At 32.9% G+C, this 22,927-nt stretch overlaps 1 protein-coding gene across 1 annotated transcript in view; it reads left to right on the top strand.

Annotated features, from left to right (window-relative positions):
* Positions 1 to 20,688, top strand: part of LOC143399526 (uncharacterized) — a 48,549-nt gene extending 27,861 nt beyond the window's left edge. The window contains exons 5-15 of the mRNA XM_076856235.2: positions 4,325 to 4,421; positions 6,475 to 6,573; positions 7,168 to 7,199; positions 7,296 to 7,368; positions 9,663 to 9,736; positions 11,158 to 11,251; positions 14,286 to 14,314; positions 14,400 to 14,478; positions 16,281 to 16,351; positions 17,791 to 17,884; positions 20,613 to 20,688. Coding sequence (XP_076712350.2) covers positions 4,325 to 4,421; positions 6,475 to 6,573; positions 7,168 to 7,199; positions 7,296 to 7,368; positions 9,663 to 9,736; positions 11,158 to 11,251; positions 14,286 to 14,314; positions 14,400 to 14,478; positions 16,281 to 16,351; positions 17,791 to 17,884; positions 20,613 to 20,623 — 753 coding nt within the window. The 3' untranslated portion in view covers positions 20,624 to 20,688. The remainder of the gene's footprint in view (positions 1 to 4,324; positions 4,422 to 6,474; positions 6,574 to 7,167; positions 7,200 to 7,295; positions 7,369 to 9,662; positions 9,737 to 11,157; positions 11,252 to 14,285; positions 14,315 to 14,399; positions 14,479 to 16,280; positions 16,352 to 17,790; positions 17,885 to 20,612) is intronic.
* Positions 20,689 to 22,927: the final 2,239 nt, after the last annotated feature.

Below are 22,927 nucleotides of genomic sequence, written 5' to 3'. Positions count from 1 at the left end.
TTATGGCAACCCAGAAATCTAGAATCTGTATCTTAATACTTGTATTAAAATGGCTTGGATATCCATACTTTGAGTCTTTCTACTAAAAGTGACAGTAATTAAAAAAAAAAAACTATAAGTAAATAGCAGAAAGATTAGAAGAACAGAAGGAAGTACTGGGTCCTGAATTAGAACAAATTATATTCTATGCTTTTATAATTATATTCTAGTATATGACTTCTATTTTGACGTATAACTGAAAAGAACTAATAAAAATTCTAAAGAAATTTGAGGTAATGAAATTTTCTAAAAATTTATTCTTAATCTAATCAAAGAATAAATGGTGTGTGCAAAGTAATTACCAGTTCTGGAAGCAGAAACACTCAATAATTGTATGGTAATACTTTAGTTTCAGAATTGTTGTTTTTCCATTATAGTTTCTTAAAATATATAAATTCTATGTCAAATTTTGAAATTTCAAATTTTAGATGTTTCTGTATTTACTTACTTTAATGTTTATTGTAAAACACTACTATTTTATGAACTATTCCAGGTTAGGAAATATATTTGCAAATATCCTGGAGAAGCTAAAATAAGGTTAAATGTAAATGATATCTTTTGTTTTTGAAATTACTTTAATTTTATTTCAGTTATGAAGAGCTAATGGATAAAATTTATTATTCATCTATTTTTATGTTGAACATTTCCACCTCTAGTTTTCCATGTGAGAGAAATATATGATATTGTTTCCTGAGTCTGGCTTATATTATTTAACATTATGCTTCCGTGTTTTATTCATTTTCCTAAAATTAACTTAGTTTTGTTGTTCTCTAAGCATAGAAATCTTCCTTGTTTATATATACCACATTTTCTTTATCCATTCTTTTATTAACTAGCATCTAGCCTGATTCTATAACTTGCCTATTATTAATAGTGTCATTTTCCTAAAATTAACTTAGTTTTGTTGTTCTCTAAGCATAGAAATCTTCCTTGTTTATATATACCACATTTTCTTTATCCATTCTTTTATTAACTAGCATCTAGCCTGATTCTATAACTTGCCTATTATTAATAGTGTCATGGCAAGATGGGCATATGTATATCTCTAAAATAAGCTGACTTTAATATTTTTTGGTAAGTACTGAGTAGTATATTTGAATAATAAAGTAGTTCTATGTTCAGTTTTTGAGTAGCCTTCATATGAATTTCCATAGTGATATAGTAATTTATGATCCTGCCATTCACATGTAAGAGATTTTTCTCCTCATCTTCCCAATATTATTTGCCTTCTTGATGATTGCTTTTTTAAATGGTGGAAAATGGGAACTTGATGTTGTTTTGATTTGCATATTACCGATTGATAAAGATGTTACTTTTTTTTTTCCCTGAAGTGTTGGCCATTTGTATCTCTTATTTTGAGAACTAGCTGTGCATTTGCTCATTATTTAAAAGGTTTTTGTTTTTGTGGTGTTAAGATATTTGCATTAATATTTTTAGGATATTAATCCTCTGTCAGAAGAATAGCTGGCAAAGCTTTTCTCCATTTCTGGAGGCTACCACTTCTTACTGTTTTGTGTTTCACTTACTACGCAGGAATTTTTCAGTTTGATGCACCTTCTCTTATCCATTGTTGCTCTTATTTTCTGAGCTGTAGGGGGCTCTATTCAGAAAGTTATTGCCTACATACTGAAGTGTTTTCCATATATTTTCTTCTAGTATTTGTAAACCTTCTAGTCTGGTACATATGTCTTTAGTCCTTTCTGAATAAACTCTTGTACAGTGTTAGAAAATAGGCATCTAGGTTTCTTCTTTTACATACGGATATCTAGTTTTTCCAACACTATTTCTAAAATGTTGTTTGTCTTATCTCCAAAATATGTTTTTGGTGTCTTTGCCTAGTATCACATGACGGTACCTTGTGTGGGTTTGCTCTCTGACTTCTTTTCTATCCATTGGTCTATGGGTCTTTCTTTACACCAGGACCATGGTTTTTATTACTATGGCTCTGTTTTATATTTTGAAATTGGGCATTGTGGTTTATCCATTGTTTCTCTTATGATCAGTATCACTTTGTCTAAGTATATTTTTGTTTGTTTGTTTTTCTTCCATACAAATTTAGAAGTAGTTATTTTCCCCCCATTTCTGCAAACAATACCATTTGAATTTGAATGGGAATACATGGAATCTATAATTCATTTATGGTACTATGCACATTTTTACAATATTCATTCTGCTTCTCTGTGAACATAGCAGATCTTTTTACTTCCTATTGTTTTCTTATTTTTTTTCTTCAATGTGTAATTTTTCTTGAAGAAGCCATTCACTTTCTTGTTTAGGGTTATTCCTAGCTATTTTTAAAGTTATTTGAATGAGCCATTACTCTTGCTTTATTCTCTCTAGGTTTGCTATGGTATATAGACAAACAGTTTATTTTTATATGTTTATTTTGTATCCTGTTACCCTGATGAATTCATTCATCAAAGTAGAATTTTCATAATATATTATTTATGTTCTTCTAAGAATAGGACTAAATCATTTGCATATAGAAATAATTTAACATTTTAACTTTCCTATTTGAATCCCTTTTATTTCTTTCTCTTTTTCTAAAATTTTAAGTACTGTGATTAGTGAGATTGGTGGCAATGAACATCCTTGTGTATTTCCTGATTTTAGAGAAAATATTCTTGATTTTACTATTGGCTTTGGATTTGGTATACTTGGTCTTTATTATCTTTTAATAAAATTCTCCTATTTCTAATCTCTTAGGGCTTTGTCATAAGGGCCATTGAATTTGTCAAAGTCTTTTCCTGCAGCTTCTTAAAAGATCATGTAATTTTGCTCTTGATTCTATATGTGATGTATTAGTTTTATTGATTTGCATGTATTGAATCATCCTGGATCAAAATCAGCTTTTATGGATTTTTTTTTGTATGTGGTTAGAGTCTCAAACCAGGAGCATGGTACGAAGGAACCACATTCCCAGCACCTTTTATTGTTCACTTTGATAACAGGTCTCACTAAATTTCCCAGGCTGGCTTTGAAATTACAGTGTTCCTCAAACAACCTGATGCTTTTCTGAGAGTATATACCTACACAACTATGCCTGATATGTATGTTATTTTGTAATGTGTTGTTGAATGTGGTTTGCAAAGATTTTATGAGAATTTTTATACTATGTTCCTCAAGGATATTGATATCTGTTTTTTTCTTGTTCTGTCCAATATTCACTTTTCCAGTCAGGGTAATACTTTGCAGAATTGCTTTGGAAGCATCTTTCCTTTGCTCTTAAATGTAATGGGGGATTAATATCAGTTCTTCTTTAAATATCTGATAAAATTTAGCCATGTATTCACCTCTGAACCTCTGGTCCATAAGGCTTTTTATTATTGCTTCAACCTAATTGCTTGTTATTGAGCTATGGTTTTCCTCTAGCTATTTGATTCAACATTTTATGACATATTTCATTAATATCCCTTAGATTTATTTATCTTTCAATTTTATTCTTTAAAATAGTCTAAATTTTTCCCATTCATTGAAATATAAGTTTTCTAATAGTCTCTAGAGATCTTCTGGATTTCAGTGGTATCTGTTTTAATATTTCACTTTTTGTTTCTAGCTTTATTCATCTGTATCTTCTTTTTTCTTTTAGTTCCCTTGGCCAAGGGTTTATCAGTTTTATTTACCATTTTAAAAACAAACTATTTGTTTCATTATTACTATTTTTTTAAAAATATCTATTTTATAATTTTGGCTCTGACTTTAATTAATTATTTTCTTGTATTGGTTTTAGAATTCATTACTGAGGTTTTTCTTAGACCTTGGGATGCATTATGAGGTTTTTAAATTGAAATATCTTAGATTTTCAAATGGAGGTAGCCCTTAGTATAAACTGTCCTCATACAACTGCTTTTGGTGGATTAGTGGAGGGATATCGGAAGGGATAGAAAATGTACTGGGCAGTAAGATTTGTCTAAATATGTTATATGCATTTCTGTGTAAGTTATAATGAACCCCATTATCTTATATATATATATATATATATATATATATATATATATATATATATATATATATATATGATCCAAAACCCTAGCCTTCATCTTGATAAGATGAAGTTCTCTATTGTCCTTCTATCTTGGTTTTATAGAGTTAGTAGACAAATGAATATAATATTTGGCTGATTTGCAGAGTATATATAACACTGTGATATAAAATATTTCAATTTTTAATGTGTACTTCTCTAGTTTTTAAATCTAATTTATTTAAAATCTGGAAAATTAGGTGTCTCCTTAGAATACTGATTAGGCAATCTTCATATAATTCATTGGTTGTTTAATTTTACCAGACGACTATCTCTCAGATTCTTCCTCAGAATAGTGTTGGTCATTCATTTGGTGATGCACATCAAAGAGAAAAAGATGGTATAAATGGACATACAGAAGGTAAGAACCACTCATTATAAAATCATTGGATATAATGCATGTTTAAAACATGAGCACTAGTATGATTTAATAGTGGAAGAAATGAAAATAATAAATAGAATGGGAGTTGAAATAGTGTATCTTATCAAGTTGAAACCACAGGGTAAGTTGGAGTGATCCTAGAGGAGCTGAGTTATTAGGTACAGACCTGCTGAAATTAGAGGAACGTTGAGACATAAGAAAGGGGAGAGAAGAATTCAGAAATGAAGAATGAGAAAAGACTATAGACAACAACAACAAAAAAAAAAAAAAGAAAGAAAAAGAAAAAAATAAGCAGATGCACATTGATGATGGCCTGATAAAACATTCCTTGGAAAGATTATGACTTATAATACATGTACAAATTAGAGTACAAAATAGGGAGAATTTTAAATAGGTGAAATAAATGGCCAGGCACATGGTGCATGCCTCTATTCCCAGTGGCTCTGGAGGCTGAAGACGGAGAAATAATTTTTATTTTAAAGCCAGCTCAGTAACTGAATGAGGCCCTCAGATATTCAGCAAAACCCTTTCTCTAAATAAAATATAAAAAGGGATGTGGATGTTGCTCAGTAGTTAGACACCCATGGGTTCAATCCCCAGTACCAATAACAAATAACAAAGCAAAAAGAAACATCAAATAGGCATGTTAAGTTAGAGGAATTGGTAGAAGATTAAGCATGCATAAGAACTCTCAAATTTTATTGAATCATATGTTGGGGACCATGTACAAAATGTATGTTCTGACTCAGCAGGTCTTTGGTTCTACATCCTGAATACATTCAAAGATGCTTCCAATGCTCCTTGATCCACAGACTACATTCTGATTTGCAAGAGTAGTTGAATGAATTGCCCTTTAGAAAATCTAAATTAAGAGCCATTGTTTCTTAGTTAATGGTATAATTATATTAAATCATAGCATAAATCTTGCTTTGTTTTTGATTATGTCTGTTGGCAAAGGGGAAGAACAAATGGATGAAACATAGAAATTGTATTTTTAAAAATATCTTTTGTAGTTGTACACAATAACTTTATTTATTAATTTATTTATTTTTATGTGGTGCTGAGGATCGAACCCAGGGCCTTGCACATGCAAGGCAAGCACTCTACTGCTGAGCCATAACCCAAGCCCCCAAATTGTATTTTTAAAACATTTTTTAAGTTGTAAATTGACACAATACCTTTATATTATTTATTTTATATAGTGCTGAAGATTAAACCCAGTACTTCACATGTGTTAGACAAGCGCCCTAAGACTGAGCCAAAACCCAGCTCCTAGAAATTGTATTTTTAAGATACAGTTACTGCATTGGGAAGAAAAAGTAGTGGGAATAATCTAAACAACAACAGCAACAAAAAAAGAATCAAGACTACAGGTCTACAGATAGCTTTTGAAAATCAAAGGGAGGGGGTAGTGAGGAGGGAATAAAATTAGCTAGGTAATTTTGAAGGTAATAATAAGGAGACGGAGGTGTAATGCATTTCAGCTGGTTTCATTATATTTGCCTTCAAACAAAAGTGTGAATTTCTGGTCCAGAGATGGTTTTAAGCAGGGAAAACTGTTAGAATTGGGGCAACCAGCCACTTTAATTCCTTTGCTCCATAACTACCAAGTATAGGGATGTATTGATATCAGTATTTGAGATCAGAAACATAGCATTTAAGAAACATGGGGCATTTTAAAAGACAATTAGTTTTTTTCTTTAATGAAACCATGGCTTTGGGCATGCTAGGAATGCACTCAATTACTCTGTCAAGTCCTTTTCTCTAAATAGCTAGTATTCTGATATGACAGGTATTTTATGAAAATCTTTGAAAGTCTAAGAAGTTATATAAAACAAGACTCATTTTGTAAACAGCAGACTCTTTAGGTTAATTTGTTGAATACCAAAGCTGTTATTTTTTGTATATATGCTAATGAATTTGAAATATAAAAGGTTATTCATGTCTGATAATTCTTTTGCATTTCAGTTCACTTTCTCCCTTTGGATTACCATATATTAATATTTTATGCTTATTAAAAATTATTTATTAGATACAGTTCCTATGTCTTCTCAAATGAATGAATCAAGAAACTTTGAGTGTGTCAGACCAGAGGATATATTAAAAGAAGATACACCACTGTCCTCCATGGGTATGGAAAAATGATTATTTTAATAAATGTGTACCAAAGCTGATCATTTCTCAGAACTTTCCTCAATGCAAATGAATTATACTTTCCACTTGATGGTTTTCACAACTTTGGACTTACTATATTGTAGGACAAATGGAGGAACAGGATACATACCTGTAATAAAGTTAATGAAATGATTGTGATAGGCTACATTAAACACACCTGCTGTTAAATTATTTTCTTTATTTTATATATTGATGCCCCAAAATTTCTCCTTTGCTCCTCTGATTAGATATCCCCATTCCCTCAATCAATCCGCACCTTTACTTGGTATGTGTGCATTCCCTATTATATTTGTGGTAATTGGAAAGGTAATCTCACTTTTGAAAACTGAACTCTATGCTTAATTAAACTAATATTGGATGTTTTTCTTCAATATATTTGAATCATGCTGCTGTACTCAACAAAAACCAGCAAACACAGAAGTCCAAATGTTAAAATATTATTTATCAAAGCTAACCCATGGAACTTGACTCCATGTCAATTCAGCAGGAAGGTGTGGGTGATTTTGTCATATTCATGTTTTGTGGATTGTGTACCCCTTTTGCTTTTCAGTACTTCAGAATTTCACACATCCTGTTGTGAAGGTAATTATAAACTTCTATGTTTATCTTGAATTATTAACTGTGTATAGTATAAAATGTACAACACGTATTTAATATCTACTTTCCAAACCCATACAGCCTATCTTAGACAGGAGGTATTTTCTTCAAAAGAATATAGTGGGGACAACAGAAGAAAGGATATGCAAATCAGGTAAAAATATATATAATATACTTACATACACACATACATACACATTCCAGTGTCTTTATTGGCATAGAAGTTTAAAATAATACCTTTAAAGTCACAACAAAATAATTTCTAAAAAAATCTTAGACATTTTTAAAATTAAATTTCCCAGAATTCTTATACCTGATAGGTGAATTATGAGGCTCTATTTTCCTCCAAAATTTTATAAAAACTTATTGCATAGCTGCCAATAATTTCCAAATCTTGGGAGATGAACATAAAAATATGTGTCTGAACCCAGAGATTAAGTATAGTGTGTGAAACAAGACCCAATTAAAATTTAATCTTAATTCTAATATAATACCCACTTTATTGAATAATTACATTGAATCCGAGTTGTACTTTATGCAGTTGTGGATTCTATTCCTTCATCAGTTGTGATTATCTGTGTATTAACCATACAAAGTATTATTATATATTCTTTATATTATTCATTTTCTATAAAACTAATAGAGTATTTTTAGGAAATTACTCTTTTATGATTTTTATTGACCCAGAGTTGTAAATTCAAAAATACTTACACAAACCACTTTATATATTCCCTCTTCATGGTTTTCTTTCTTTCTTTGTTTGCTTTTGTTTTTAGTTTACTTTTCAGTGGTGGGGACTGGACACAGATACTTTGGCATGCTAAGCAGTGGCTCTGCCACAAAGCTTTTTCTCTTATTCATTGGAAGGTTGGGTAAATGCAAGATTCAGGAAACTGACCCCCACGCCCTAAAATGAGTCCCTTAACATACAAAAATGATAAATTCATATAATACATGGTAAACACAAAGAACTTAAACAGTTGGTGTGTTTTATTCTACATGTTAATTGAAACCTTGTGTAACAGTACAGAGCCTCTTATTCCAGAGACCCAGCTTTGTCCTTTATTACTTAATGGAACTTCATTCTACACTGGTCCCAGAAAATGATATATCCTCTATTTTTTATGGAACATTTTTTCCATTCTGGCCTGCTTCCCTCTATTTGGCACTCCTGCCACCTTCTTATTCATTTCTGCTCATGCATATGCTCTCCACACTCATCCTGTCTTCAGCATTTGGAGCCATCTAGCTAAAATGCAAATGTGACTATGAACCTCTCTAGAAGATAAAAGGCCAGCTTTTAAAATTACCCAGAAATCTTTCATGTGTTCAGCCTAACACTTTTTCCTTTCCCTTAATTTTACTGTCATCTTGATGGCTCCTCACCAGTCCCTATATTTTCAGACAAATACTGACCCATTTAATGCTTCACTCTGTGTCTAGCTACAGCGTTTTAAGCTTTCCCCATTTTCTGCCTCTTACTGGTAACCTCATTCCTTTAGTCTCTGCTGAATCCTAGCTCTAGGAAAGCCACTATTCCTGGCACCTTTTTACTCTATTCTCATAGGGAACATAATAATTCTTGGTTCAAAAAAACTGTTGATGCTAAGGTGATATAAAAGAGGTCTTCTCAATTTCAGGAGCCAAAGGGCTAGACAGGGGAAGGAGTAATTTACAAGTCAACTGGTAGATATCCAGTTGAACAGTGGCTGAAATGCTGAGATACCTCAAGGGGGTAAAAAGCAGTTTATGACAAGGAGATTGATAATCATGCAGGACTGAACAGACTAAGACAGAAGAACACATTTTTTAGAGTAATGTAGAAAAACATTGCATATGCAAGATGTTCATTGATAACAGTAGAGAGAGTCTAAGTCACTGTGGAAATGACTACTGATGAATAGTTGTTTTTAAAAGTTACTGTTATGGGGAAGAGAATACCAAATTGTGTGTATCCCCACATTTCTATAGTGTTTTTAAAATTTAATTCTGGCAAATTTTCATTTACCTTGAGTGGATATACCTTTGAGATATTCTTGTTTCTTAAACCTGGTGATACATAGTGTCTCCTCAGGTAGACTGTTGAAGTTTTATACCACTAAAAACATTCCTTGAAAAAAAATTCTCTGCTGGGTACAGTGGATCACCTCTAAACACAGCTATTGGGAGACTGAGACAAGAGCATGGCAAGTCTCAGGCCAAAACAAACACTTTAAAGAGACCCAGTTTCCAAAAATAAACAAATATACAACTCTGGTAGAGCTCTTGCCAATGTTGCAATGTTCTAGGGTTAAATCACTGAGTACACACAAGTATACCCCACCAATAAATAGTTAAAGAGGTAATAGCACCTAAAATTCAAGCTTATTATTACTTTTTATTTTTGGCAGACTATCATTCTCTCTAAATGTTCTAAGTTGTTTACGTAAATCTACATACATTTTTCAGCTGAACCACTTTGGTTCTCATCATCTGAAGAAGAGGAGGAAGGTCTTGATGACACCAAAAATAAGCAGCCACAGGTGTGTTCACTCAGATATATTTTTTTAAAACTTCTGATTTCTTACTTTATTCCTTGTTTTAAGAAAGTCAATATGGGCAGATTTGATTACCTTTCATAACAGTGGTTTGAAATCCAAAGATAATTTAATATTGAAACCTAATAGAATTTAACTGGTTATGAATCTGAAAATAGCATTAAAATTCAGGATAACATGTAGATAAATATTATCTTTGTGATTCGGGCAGAATTTTTTTCTGAATATTACTTGGGTTTACATTTTTTTAACCCCTGAAAATGATGAAAAAGTTGAAATTAGTGGTTTTGCTAATAACCATTTTAATTAATGAACATATATAGTGGTGATGGTCATTGAGTACATTTATGGTAAGATTGTCCTTCCCAGTGGCTCAGTTTTAGTTACATATAAACATGGAAAATCACATCCATCTCAGGTGCTCTGTGGGTATCACAGGCAGAGTTAGTGAAAAGGCACACATACATGCAGATCCTAATCAGACAGCAATTTCAGACCAGTTTTTCTCATACACTCAAATGTGCATAGCTCACACACCCAGCCCATGGATGGCTGGTGAAATCCTTGAATTCATTTACTATTCTAAAAGCTAAAATTTTAGGTTTCATTTGGTCTGAGGCACTCTACGGTGCCTCTCCAGGTTTTCTTTTTTCCATAGCTGCTCTTTTTTTTTTTTTATCCAGAATGCACACAGGAGCCAATATGACTCAAGCTCTGAAAATAGTCAGGAAGTGCTGTACATTTTTGTGCTGTCATTTTTCTTCATTGGTGTACTTTTTAGTTCTCTCTCAGAGGAACATGTTGTTTACTCTACCCAGATCCTGTGTGTTGCTTTCTAACAGTATGATAGAAACATTTCTTCACCCTACTTTGTCATTTTGTTAAACTGGAATTTCTCTCAGTGAAACACTTACTATAAGCTCTTTAGATCCTGTGAGAAACTGTGATGACCAAAATGAGGCAAGTCCAATAAAGTCTTATTCCTGCTCAACATCACATAATTCCAAATCTCTTATCACACTGAGTCTCATAAGTCTGTTATTTAAAACATGTAATGCAACATAATATTAATTATATTTCTCAAGAATGTTTAATTAAGTATTTAATGCATTCTCATCTTGTGGGGTTGTGATATATGGTTGTTTACACTCTTAGAATACATGCATTTATGTTATTAAATTTTCAGGGAATACCTTTTCTATGATATCCATCCTGCTTTTACCAAATCAGGAGCCATTGTGAGACAAGAGTTCAGTTTCATCTGAAGCACAAATTCTAGGTTGCCCTGTGGAAAATATGACTGTACTTATCTACATTTAGCTGCTTTCAAGACCAAAATTTCGGTGATGTCTAAAAGAGTGATAGTGAAGTTTTCATGAAGCTCATTGGGGTTCTTTATTTTGCAGGTATTTTCTGAGGGTGATCCACAGATGTGCATTTCTCACTCATCTGGAGAGAAACATTATATAGCAAAAGAGAAAGCAGATGGACATGTCCATGGTAAGAACTACATACTCTACACAGTTCTTTGGACAGAATATTGATTTCTAACATGAATGCTGATTTATTCTAATACTTGGAAAAATGAACCTAGTAAACAGCTAATAATGAAAAAGTGAGAAAGATAATGAGTTGTCTCTCTTAAGACCAAAGTCCAGCAGCAGGTTATAGTGGGAGTGTCCCTCTTAGTTTCTATACAAAACATGCATAGATCATACTAGAGTTGGAAATTGTGAAGTAGAGAGGATAAGGGTGAATACACATTGGGAAAGGCAGAGAGAGTGTGTGCAGCGAGTAAATGAAGGAAAAAGAAGCCATGAAGGCTGATAAATTTCAGTCATGTACCAGAATAAAAAGACCACCTGTTCAAAATGTGGAAGGAAAATGGGAGTTTCCAGTTGTGCAAATGACTCAAGGTGTGAATATTTTTTCTCACCACTCATTTCTGAGTTGTCATTAGAAAGGAATTGACAAGTGAAGAACTGATCATGAAGAAAGGAAGTTTATTTTCTTTTTAAGTGAAATGTTCATAAATCCATGTGTCTAGTCATTAATTTATATAAAACAATATTGTAATTAAAACAAATAAAAAATAAAAATACCTATATCATAGACATTCTTGCCACTACCTGTGATGGAGCACAGATGGCAGACACAGAAGTATGGGAAGTGAAAAAATGTGCAAATTGTTATGGACTGATACCTAAATTCATAGGTTTTTAAAATATTCTTTGGACAATTTGGAAAGGAGAAGGGAGAATAGACACTGAGAAAAGCAGAGAGAATACAGTGAGTAAGTGAAGGAGAAAGGACTTCTTCTCATCGTTCAGGTTTGTTAACATCATTGGGTGAAAAACTTGCTCTATTATTGTAAGGCATTTGAAGGCAGGGAAATGAGAAGCAGACTAAGTGCAGACCCAGACTCTCAGACTCTAGTAGATCATCTGTGGGGATCCCTATTCAAAATGCATACTCTGACTTACCTGGCCTGCACATCTATGTTTTCTTCCATGTAAGGTGATTCCAATGATCACTATCTACCAGCCACCATGTAAAGAGGTCAGGAAAGGATTTCCTTTTAGCAAAACTAAATGCAGAGCCACTGGAACATCAAATGTAATCAAGTTATTGCATACATCTAGTTTTTATTCTGATCTTGTCTCTTGGCAAGTGATAAGAACTGAAAGTACAGAATTTATATTTCTTAGGTCTAATCCTTAAATTGGGAATTAAGAAAGACTGGTGGACTGGAGTTGTAGCTCAGTGGTAGAGTGCTTGCCTTGCATGCGTGAGGCACTGGGTTCTATCCTCAGCAACACATATAAATAAATAAATAAACAAACAAACAAACAAACAAATAAATAAAAATAAAGACATTGTGTCCATCTACAACTAAAAAAAGGAAAGAAAAGAAAAAGAAAGAGTGGGGATAATTCATAGACAAAATGGAAAATATAAATAATCAAGACCAGAGATCAAGATGTTGCTTTTGAAAAGTTCCTGGGAAGGAGAAATGTGGAAGAAACAAAATAAGTTAGCTGGGTAATCTTGGAGGGAATGATGGGGAAACTGAGAGCATGCAATTCAGGGGCTATCAGTATATCTATCTTTCACAATATGTGAGAGATTGTAACTTGTCCATCATTTGAATCATGAGGGGCTTGTAAGTTGGGGAAAGATTCCAGCCATGACCATCTTTTCTCCATACCTATCAGACATACTGCTTGCTGTGGTTTAAATTGAGTCATTCTGAGGAGCAAAATTACATTTCAGAATCATTCATGGTTTTTAATGACAGCTCTGTTCTTTCTCTTCTTTCCTCTCTTCCTTCCTTCCTTCCTTTCTTCCTTCTTTCCTTTCTACTCTCTTCCCTCCCTCTCTGTCTTTTTTTTCCTTACATAATTACTTTCTGTATTTCTTTCCTATTTGCCTGAAAATAAAATTTTGATCATGGGCATTCTAGAAATTCACTTCATTACAGAGGTACATCCTCATCCTTCAAAATCTAATTATAATTTTTTGATAGGCCTGGCCTTTTATGAATACACTTAAAATACTGGCAAGTCACACCAAACCAAACTCATTTGTAAACAGAACTCTTTATACAGTTTACTCTTTGAATACCCAAAATCTTTGTCATATATGCGTGTGTTTGTGTGTGTAATAATATATTATTGTTATCAGATAAAGCTGTGCTCTTCCATTTCAACTTTCCTTTTAAATTTTCATGTCTCAAAAGTTTAAACCAATTAAACCTTATTTCTTAGATGTGGAAACTATCTGTTCTCACACAAGGGGATCATGAAAATCTAATCTGTTTAAACCAGAGAATACAGGAATAGAGGATGCACAAGAGGAACCAGCATCCCACCTGAATATAAGAAACAAACAATAGGTATCATAGCTTTCAGTGTCAAAATATGTATTTCAACTGACTCCTTCAGATATCTTTGTTGAGAAATGAGCCTAACATTTCCCTGGGATCTGAACACAGCTTTGGCCTTACTAAACAAAAATGAAAGGACAAATGCAGTAATATATATATATATATATATATATATATATATATATATATATATATATATACTTAAAATTATAAAGATGAAATCTTTTCAATAGTATTTCAGTAAGATAGGTTCTATGGCTTGTTTTTGTTTTGACTTCACCTTTGCCATTGAATCTATTAGGGACCTTCTTTGCTTCTCCACTAGAGGATTGTTGGATTCTCCATCAATCTGTATCTTTGCATTGGTATATATTTCCTTGTCTGTTTTATTTATGGTCATTGGACAAATAATCTCAGGTTTGTGAAATGAACAGCATGTTTCACAAAACCTATTCACAAAATTCCTTTGGCAGATTTTAGTTACATGATCATTGTCAGCCAAACCAGCCAGCACAGAAACCCAGGAAATAGCATAATTTTTAGCACAGCTGAACCATGGACCTCAGATGTATGTCGAGGCATCTGTAATGTATGAGTTGTTTTGTCCTCTTCAACTTTGCTTGATTATATACCCCTTTTGTTTTTCAGCCTCTAGGGATTCATCTGATTTCAGAAAGGTAATTAAATTTCTATATTTATTCTAAATTATTAACTTTGTAGTCAATGAAAAATACACTCTTTATGTACTATCTTCTTTCTAAGCGCACCGATCCCATCACAATAAAAGAGGCCCTTCCACGGAAAGGATTAGGCAAGGTGAAAGAAAAGACAGTCAAATTGGGTAAGTTTCACATTACAACACTCCAGGGAACACAATGTTAAGACACTTCAAATGCTACTAGTGTTCTCACATGTAAGGTGGTTTTCCCAAAGAGGTGGGAGGATTTTCCTCACAATGTCATCAGTAGTCACAGAAAATGATCTCTCCTCTGTGTTTCTGGGAATATCCCCTCAATTCTGAATTGTTTCCCCTACATATCATACTGTTACATTCTCCCTATTTCCAGTCTTTGGCGTGAACTAGCTACCATGCAAATGTCACCATAAGCATCTTTTTAGAATGTGAAAGGTCAACCTTCTGAAATTTCTTAGAAATATTTCCTGACATGAGCCAAGCCTCATTCTGTATCTTTATACCTCTCCTCTGCCTCAACTGTCCTCTGGCATTAGGCCTCATCTATCCCTTTATTCTGAGACAAATCCTGACCTATTTCATACTTTTCTCTGTGTGGGCCTACAGCATTTCATGCTCTCACCATCTCCTGCTCTCTGGCTACTCACCTCTCACCTGTCTTTTTGAGGGGTGAATAGCCAGAAAAAACACCATCCCTGGGGGCACATTTTCTCTGCCTTCTTAGGTCATTTTCTCTGACACTTCAGCTGGTCACATTAGCTTCCAGACACATAGGTTCCCCTTTGCCCTTCTCACTGGAGTCACATGGGTATAGTCTAGCCTGCACCAGTTTTTCTACCTTCCATCAGGCACAACTTAGGTCCCTTGATAGGCACTTCCAGGATCCTCATGTGTGTGTGTGTGTGTGTGTGTGTGTGTGTGTGTGTGTGGTTTAGAGGAACTGAATCAAAGAAATTACTGTTGAACTCTTTCCAAGGATGGCTATGGCTTCAGCACTCCTATCACCAATTGAGAGAAGAGCATGCTTTTTAAGCACCAGTGCATAGTGCACCTTTTGGTCAGATCAGTTTAAGCAATATTTTTGATCTCAGGTTTCTCCTTAGCAGGGCACATCATGGTACAACTTAGAATGCAACTTCCTCTTCTCTCTCCCCCTTTGTCTGAGGCAGATCTGCACTGATATTTGCATGCAGGTTGTAGGCTTTTTTTGTTTATGGTACACAGATTACTGAATCTCTGGACCTTTTCAGTGTTCAGAAATTTTAGGGATTTGAATAAAATCCCTCTTTCACTCACTTTGCTGAGAAGCTTTTCACCAACTCTTTGGTCTCCATGCAATAGTGCAGCTTAGAATGCAGCTTACTCTATACTAACATTTTCCCAGAATCAGCCCTTCTTTCCATGTGTATTTTCAAGTTTGTTTCTGAGAAAATTTCATTGATCTTGAGTAGACAAATCTTGGCAATATGGTTTGCACTGAACCTTGTATCCTGTCATGTCTCTATAAGATGTGTGTTGAGGATTTGGATCAAGAAAAAATACTCCCCGAGAACTCAATGTTTGTTGGGTGCAAATGGGTACATCTTTATTCACAACTACTTGGAAGTCCAAGCCTTGAAGGATGGCTGTATTCAGTCCACTCAGAGGACTCCAGTTGCCAATTCAAGTGGCCATGGGATAGAACTAAATGGTAGAGTATTTGACAAGAATGCATAAGTTTGTGGGTCCACTCCCAAGGTGTATATACAAAGAAAGAAAAAGAAAAAAAAAGAAAAACTGTGGAAAGTTGAAACCAGTAATTATTCACCAAATCTTAAACTTAATTGGAAATCATATTTGGGAATATTAAGTTATTTTGGTGTTACAATTACCTTTTCTATTTGGATTGATGTTCATGCTTTCTAATGCAGTTCTGAGGAATGTGAGTAAATGTATTCATTTATCAGCAGAGACCCATTTTGATATGACTTCAGAAGAAGAGCACAAAAGTTTTGATGATGCTCAATGTACCCAGTCTCAGGTATGTCAACATATAAAGCATTTCTTCCTGTTTCTTCTTGTTTTCCTTTCTTGAGGAAAGTAAAGGAGGCCAAATGAAAATACCTTTTAAATAGTCTTTTGGAATCCAGGCATTATATATTATTAATTACATCTACAACCACTCTGAACTGGTTAGAATCTGAAAATAGCATTAGTAGTCCTGTCAACTTATAGCTAAATTTACTATGTAATGGAGGCAAAACAATTCTAAATGTTGCCTGTGCTTCCACTTGCATAAACATTTTGAAAAATAAAAAGTTGAGACTAAATTTGAGACTGACGAATAACCACCTGGGTTATGAATGGTAATGGTCACTGATTGCATTCATGTGAAAGTGTGATGTTGTCAAAGGCTCAAAATTCTAGTGAAAATTAGTAGTTATTTGCTACAAGTTGAATATATATATATATATATATATATATATATATATATATATATATATATATATATTACATCCTGGTTAATGTTTATTTGTTATTTTTTGTTTATTTTTTATTGATTTTTTAAAAAATAAATGACAGCAGAATGCATTATAATTCTTATTACACATATATAGCACAATTTTTTATATCTCTGGTTTTGTATAAAGTATGTTGATGCAATTTCTGTCTTCTTACATGTATTAAACAATTTTTCAGTTCACTCAGAGGACTCCAGTTGCCAATTAAAGTGACCTTTTCATTTTGTTTCTCATCCTTGCAGAAAATTCAGTCAATATGTTGAATAATTTTATCAAAATGTCTTAGTATATTAAAGAAATGTATTTGTGTGCATTAATGGGGGAATGATGGAATTTAGAGATGTTGTCTCATCTTTTTTCTCACATTGCCAACATTCCTGGTGTGAGATTTAGCACACATCTGGATTTATTTTATTTGGCTGGCATATGTAGGTTCTTGGGTTTACAGCTTTCCCTTTGGGGTGTATCCTGGGCAGGGGCCATATCTCAGTGTCAAATCCCCAACTGAACACCTAAGTCTCATATTTTCAAACAAAAACTTTGTTAGTTCATTGTTTAAAAAGTGTAATCCTATTTAATATGAAACATACTCCTCAAAATTCTTTAAAATAAGACTTGAAAGCCTTCTCACACATTTGATGGTGAATGCAAAGTCGGATGAGTTACAATGAATATCATTCCTCCCGTCCTTTGGGGTGTATACACCTTTGTTAGCATGTTGTCAAAGAATGCCTTTTCTATGACATCCACCCTGCTTTTACCAAATTAGGAGCCATTGGAAAATAAGTGTTCAGCTTCATCTGGAACACAATGCTAAGACACCCTATGGAAAGTATGACTGCTCAGTCTGTAGTTATCTACATGTTAGTTAACTGCTTTCAAGACCAAAATTTGGGTGTTGTCTAAAAGAATGATAGGGAAGTCTTCATGCAGCTCATTGAGGTCCTTTACTTTGCAGGTATTTTCTGAGGATCATCCGCAGATGTGTGTTTCTCACTCATCTGGAGAGAAACATCATAAAGCAAAAGAGAAAGAAGATGGACATGTCCATGGTAAGAACAACATATTCTACACAGTTCTTTGGATAGAATATTGATTTATAACATGAGTGCTGATATATTCTAATAGTGGGAGAAATGAACCTAGTAAACAGGGAATAAAGAAAAAGCAAGAAAGATAAAGAGTTGTCTCTCTCAAGACCAAAGTCCAGCAGCAGGTTATAGTGGGAGTGTCCCTCTTAGTTTCTGTACAAGACAAGTATAGACCACAGGGGAGTTGGAAAACTTGAATTTTTATGTTAGAAAGAATAATGTTCTTCACATTCTACCTGCTTTCTGTTCATTTCTCAGTGTATTTTCATTTTCCTCAGGGAATCTTTTCTATAGATCAGATTTATGTATTAGATCACAAACCTCTTTTCTAATATCATCTGTCTAAAATTATAATGATCTTTTTTTTGTGTCTGTCTTCTCCATTAGACTTTAAGCTAAAGAACAATAGGGGTCTAATCTCATCTGCTATATCTTCAGAGTTCAGCATATTGTGTCACGTGTTTTATGCACTCATTGCTTTAGTGTATAAATAATGCATGTGAAATATACAGCATTCATATATTTAAAATAGTCACATACTTTATTTCTATCTTCTTTTTTCTGACAGATTCTGTTAGCCTGTCGAAAACCCAGAAAGCAGTTCTATCACTCCAAAGAATAATAAAAAGCAAAAAAAGTCACTGCACACAGTGTTCACTACATGTTAAAAAAAATGCACAACTGGAAAATGAGATTCATGAGCTAAAAAAGAGGGTATCAGAGTTTAAGCAAGAAAATATAGAATTGAAACAACAAGTCCACAATTTGAGGTATTATATCCTAGATTGAAAGACGGAGTGGAATCTTTTCCTTTAATCCAGTAAAATAAGAAGGACAAAATTTTTTAACTGCTGCCTCATCTGTTAGCACTTTGCAAAGGAAAAAACATGAATAAATTATAAAATTCTTACAAATATGATAGCATATTATTAAATGTGATTACTTCTAAAAGTTAAGTTCATATTTTTCCCCATCACAATTTTAATGACTCTATGGAACCCCATCTGCTAGTAATCTATTTATTTAACAAGCATAATTTGGGATTGTTATTTGTTTATATTTTTAACTTTTTATTACAATTAATATTTCAAGAAATATCATTTATAAAAAAATCATTTCCTACTCAGATACTATGGCATGTGCCTATAATTTCAGCAGCTTGGGAGACAAAGATAGGAGGATCAAAAGTTCAAAATAATCCTCATCAACATAGCAGCAATGTCCTAAGCAAATTAATGTGACCCTGTCTCAAAAAAAAAAAAAAAAAAAAATGAAAAAGACCTTGGGATGTAGCTAAGGGATTTAGCTTCTGTGGGTTCAATCCCTGGTACCAAAGTTGGGGATGAGAAGAAAAGAAAAAAAAAAACTTTCTATATTTCTGTTTACTTTTGAAAAAAATTTCAATATAGAGTTATTTGGTTAAAGTTGGGAAACTTTAAAAAGATTACAGGATTTTTAAATTTCTCTCAAGAAAGTTTGTGTTCCAACAGTGAGGCATTTTTCACTGCCCTGAAACATGTTATTATACATTTATAGTTTTTAGGCTGATTTTGGGGATCAAACTCAGGGTTTTGTGTTACTAGTGTGATGTGCTAGTGCTGAGCTAGACACTTGGCTACACTTCTAATATTAACATTCATTAAAAATGAAATTAAAACAGATTATTTTTTATTCAAATTCATTCTCATTCATAAATTTGTTCATATTTAATTCATAAATTTGTTCATATTTTTATTCAAATTCATTCTCATTCATAAATTTGTTCATACTTTTTATGTTTTTTAGACATACATGACAGTAGACTATATGTTGGCATAAATTTATTTTTGTTATGTCTTATATTCCATTGTGTGTGTGCCCACTCACACACATATTTTTTTTTTATCCATTCATCTGTTGAAGAATATTACTCTTCATTATTGGATTAAATATTAGGTCCCATCTTGTTCAAAAATGGATTTTGAGTTTTTTTGTAAAATACGTAATGATCAAAAATGTAAGTTGAGAGTGTTACCATAAAAGAAACATAAAAAGTATAATAACAGGTATTAGATTATTTATCCCAGTTCAGGGTTATAGTAATACAAAAGATACATATTTTTTATATCTTTATTTTATTTATATGTGGTGCTAAGGATCAAACCCAGCACCTTACCCATGCTAGGCAAACGCTCTACCACTGTGCTACAGCCCCAGCCCCAAAAGACACATATTGAAAAAAGAATGTCTGAATATGCTGTTACACTGTAAGCCAATTATAGGTACACCTGACATATTTTATGAAGATAAATGATATTACTACTGAATCCATAAGTTTGTATATAAACAATATCTTTAAACTTATTTGACATGAAATTATTTTTTTAACTGGCGAGGACCTATGATTGTGCAAAAAAAAAATTACCTTAAACTTGTCAATTTACCAAATCATTTCTAAATTTCTTTTCTGTGGTATCTAAAAGATTTGCGAGTAACAGAAACTTATCAAATAACAAAACAATCTTTTATTATTGACTTTCAATTATGTATGTTTTACACAAGATTAAAGGAGAAATTTAAAATGTTAAACTATAAAAGCTTCAGAGAACATAGAATTTTTATTAAGATACTAAATCAGCATACAAAGAGCCAGAACATAAAAAGGCATTTTTGGCAAAAATCAATTAAAAGGCATCCATATTAACTTCAGATATACCTTAAAAGAAGATGAGGTGAAGAGAAAAAATGATGATATGTTACATGAAAAAAATGAGAACCCATTAAAAGAAAAAGAAAGAGAATTTAACAAAGAGGATCATGTGAGAAAGCAAGCTGAAATCTCTGTTTGTACAATAGATACAGAATTGGAGACTGCAAGAAATCATTTTAATCAGGTAAATGAATGTTCAGTAAAGTTTCAAATTTTTACTGTATTTCATTTGAATTATTTATAAAATCCCTTTAACTTATTGTATGTGGCCATGTTTCACTTAGTGATGGCAATGTGGTCTGATGAATGTGCTGTTTGGCAATTTCACCAACATGCAGTCATCATGTGTGTGTACTTCCACACACTTCAGACATCTCCCACAATGCCAGGAAACACAGACTTATAGGACCTCCATTTATATGCAGTCTGCTGTTTCCCAAAGCATGGGTATGTGGGGTGTGAACTACTATTTTGATTTAAAACACAATGTTCATTATTTGGCAATAAAAAAAATTAAAAAAAGATCTGACAAACCAGAAAAAAACACAATGTTATCTGACTCTAAAATTAAATATGATATTTATGACAAAACTAGTTACAGCAAAACTTAGCATCTGGTAGTTGTTCAGCATTTGTTTTTTGAATAAAGAAGTTTAGTTTGATCACTGACATAAATACAAATGTAGGTGTTTTATGTTAAAATGCAAACTAAATATCTATGCACCTATTTAAATCATTTTTAAAAAAAGTGTTTCACAATTGCATTTCTGTCTGCATTTAAGAAATGTTTTTTTTAATTTTTAAATTTTTTTTAAAGAGAGAGAGAGAGACAATTTTAATATTTATTTTTTAGTTTTCGGCAGACACAACATCTTTGTTTGTATGTGGTGCTGAGGATCGAACCCAGGCCGCACGCATGGCAGGCGAGCGCGCTACCACTTGACCCACATCCCCACCCCAAGAAATGTTTTCACTCACCCAAATTTATCTGTCATTTGTGCAAGTGAAATGTAAGACATTTACTCATAAAGAATAAATCTACCTTTTGGAATTATTTTTTAATCTTGAAGGTCCCACTCTTAAATTAAGCTTTTAGACTTCTGTCACCTGCTCATATACAGCCAAAACCTTGCTGAAATAAATTTGTAGATTTTAGCAGAACAAATGAAACCTACAGACAATTTCCATGAGACCATAATGCCAGAATTTACAATATGAAATTTCAGTAACACATCTTTGCAAACAAAAAAGATAGACATGTGCAGAAAGGACATGTTTCCTGAATTATTTATTCTGTTTTCAAATGATTGAGTGTGTGTGTGTGTGTGTGTGTGTGTGTGTGTGTAACATAGTTAAATAGTAAATTTATTAATTATGGGAAAGTATAGAGGGTTTTGAATCCATATACTTATAACCATAATGTACATATTTTGGAGGTGAGGGGTGCAATTTTTGTCCCATTGAATTAAATAATGTTCTTAATTCAACTGTATTTCTCCACAGCAGTCCCATGATGATTTTCAGAGTAGCCTTATAAAGAGAAAAGACTTTTAATATTTTCCAGAGGAATAGATGATTTTTCTATGATCTCAAAACCCTTGCTTCTAATAGTAGATCTAGTTTGGGGAAGTGACTTTGCTCTCTTGTTGTATTAATGTGCATTACTACTCCCACTGTTAAGTAAGGAGAAAAAGTGGGGCCAGCAAATACTCTGGTTTTGCAAATCATTTTCTCACTTTTAAGAAGAGAAACAAACACTTTGCTTCAAGTAATCTCCTACTTCAGTACAAAACACCTTTGGAAAAAATGGCATACCATAATATGTTCTTAGAAATAAATTACTGGTAAGTATTTGTTCCTAATACATAAGATCTGTTTGTTTCCTTTATTTTATATTGACTCATGTTTCAATATTCACTGAGATGAAACAAATGCTACTGAGTAGAAATCTCAGGATTTTCTCAGTAGAGCCTTACACATTTTGCCTTATTTGTCATTTGTATTTTGAGACACAGGCCTTCTTTGGTGTTTATCCATTCAGAGGACAGAAGTAACTGGCTTTATGGATGAGCACTAGAAGCAGAGGCAAAAGACTTGCAGAAAAATCATGCAATTTGCCTATGTTTTTAGCCTTGTGCTCCTTTTAAGAATTGTGATACATTGTTCATTGATATAGATCATGTGTTTAATGCTGTTTCTACATTTATAATTTATCAATAGATGCAATTCTCATTCTCAGCTACAAAATGTTAGAAAACAGAATATGCTAGGAATATTTTTAGGAAAAGACCTTGGAGAACTTTTGTATGTCTCAG

This window comes from Callospermophilus lateralis, chromosome 5 (assembly GCF_048772815.1).
Source record: "Callospermophilus lateralis isolate mCalLat2 chromosome 5, mCalLat2.hap1, whole genome shotgun sequence".
In the NCBI taxonomy this organism is placed as follows: domain Eukaryota; kingdom Metazoa; phylum Chordata; class Mammalia; order Rodentia; family Sciuridae; genus Callospermophilus; species Callospermophilus lateralis.
This window is presented reverse-complemented; position numbering and strand designations above follow the sequence as displayed.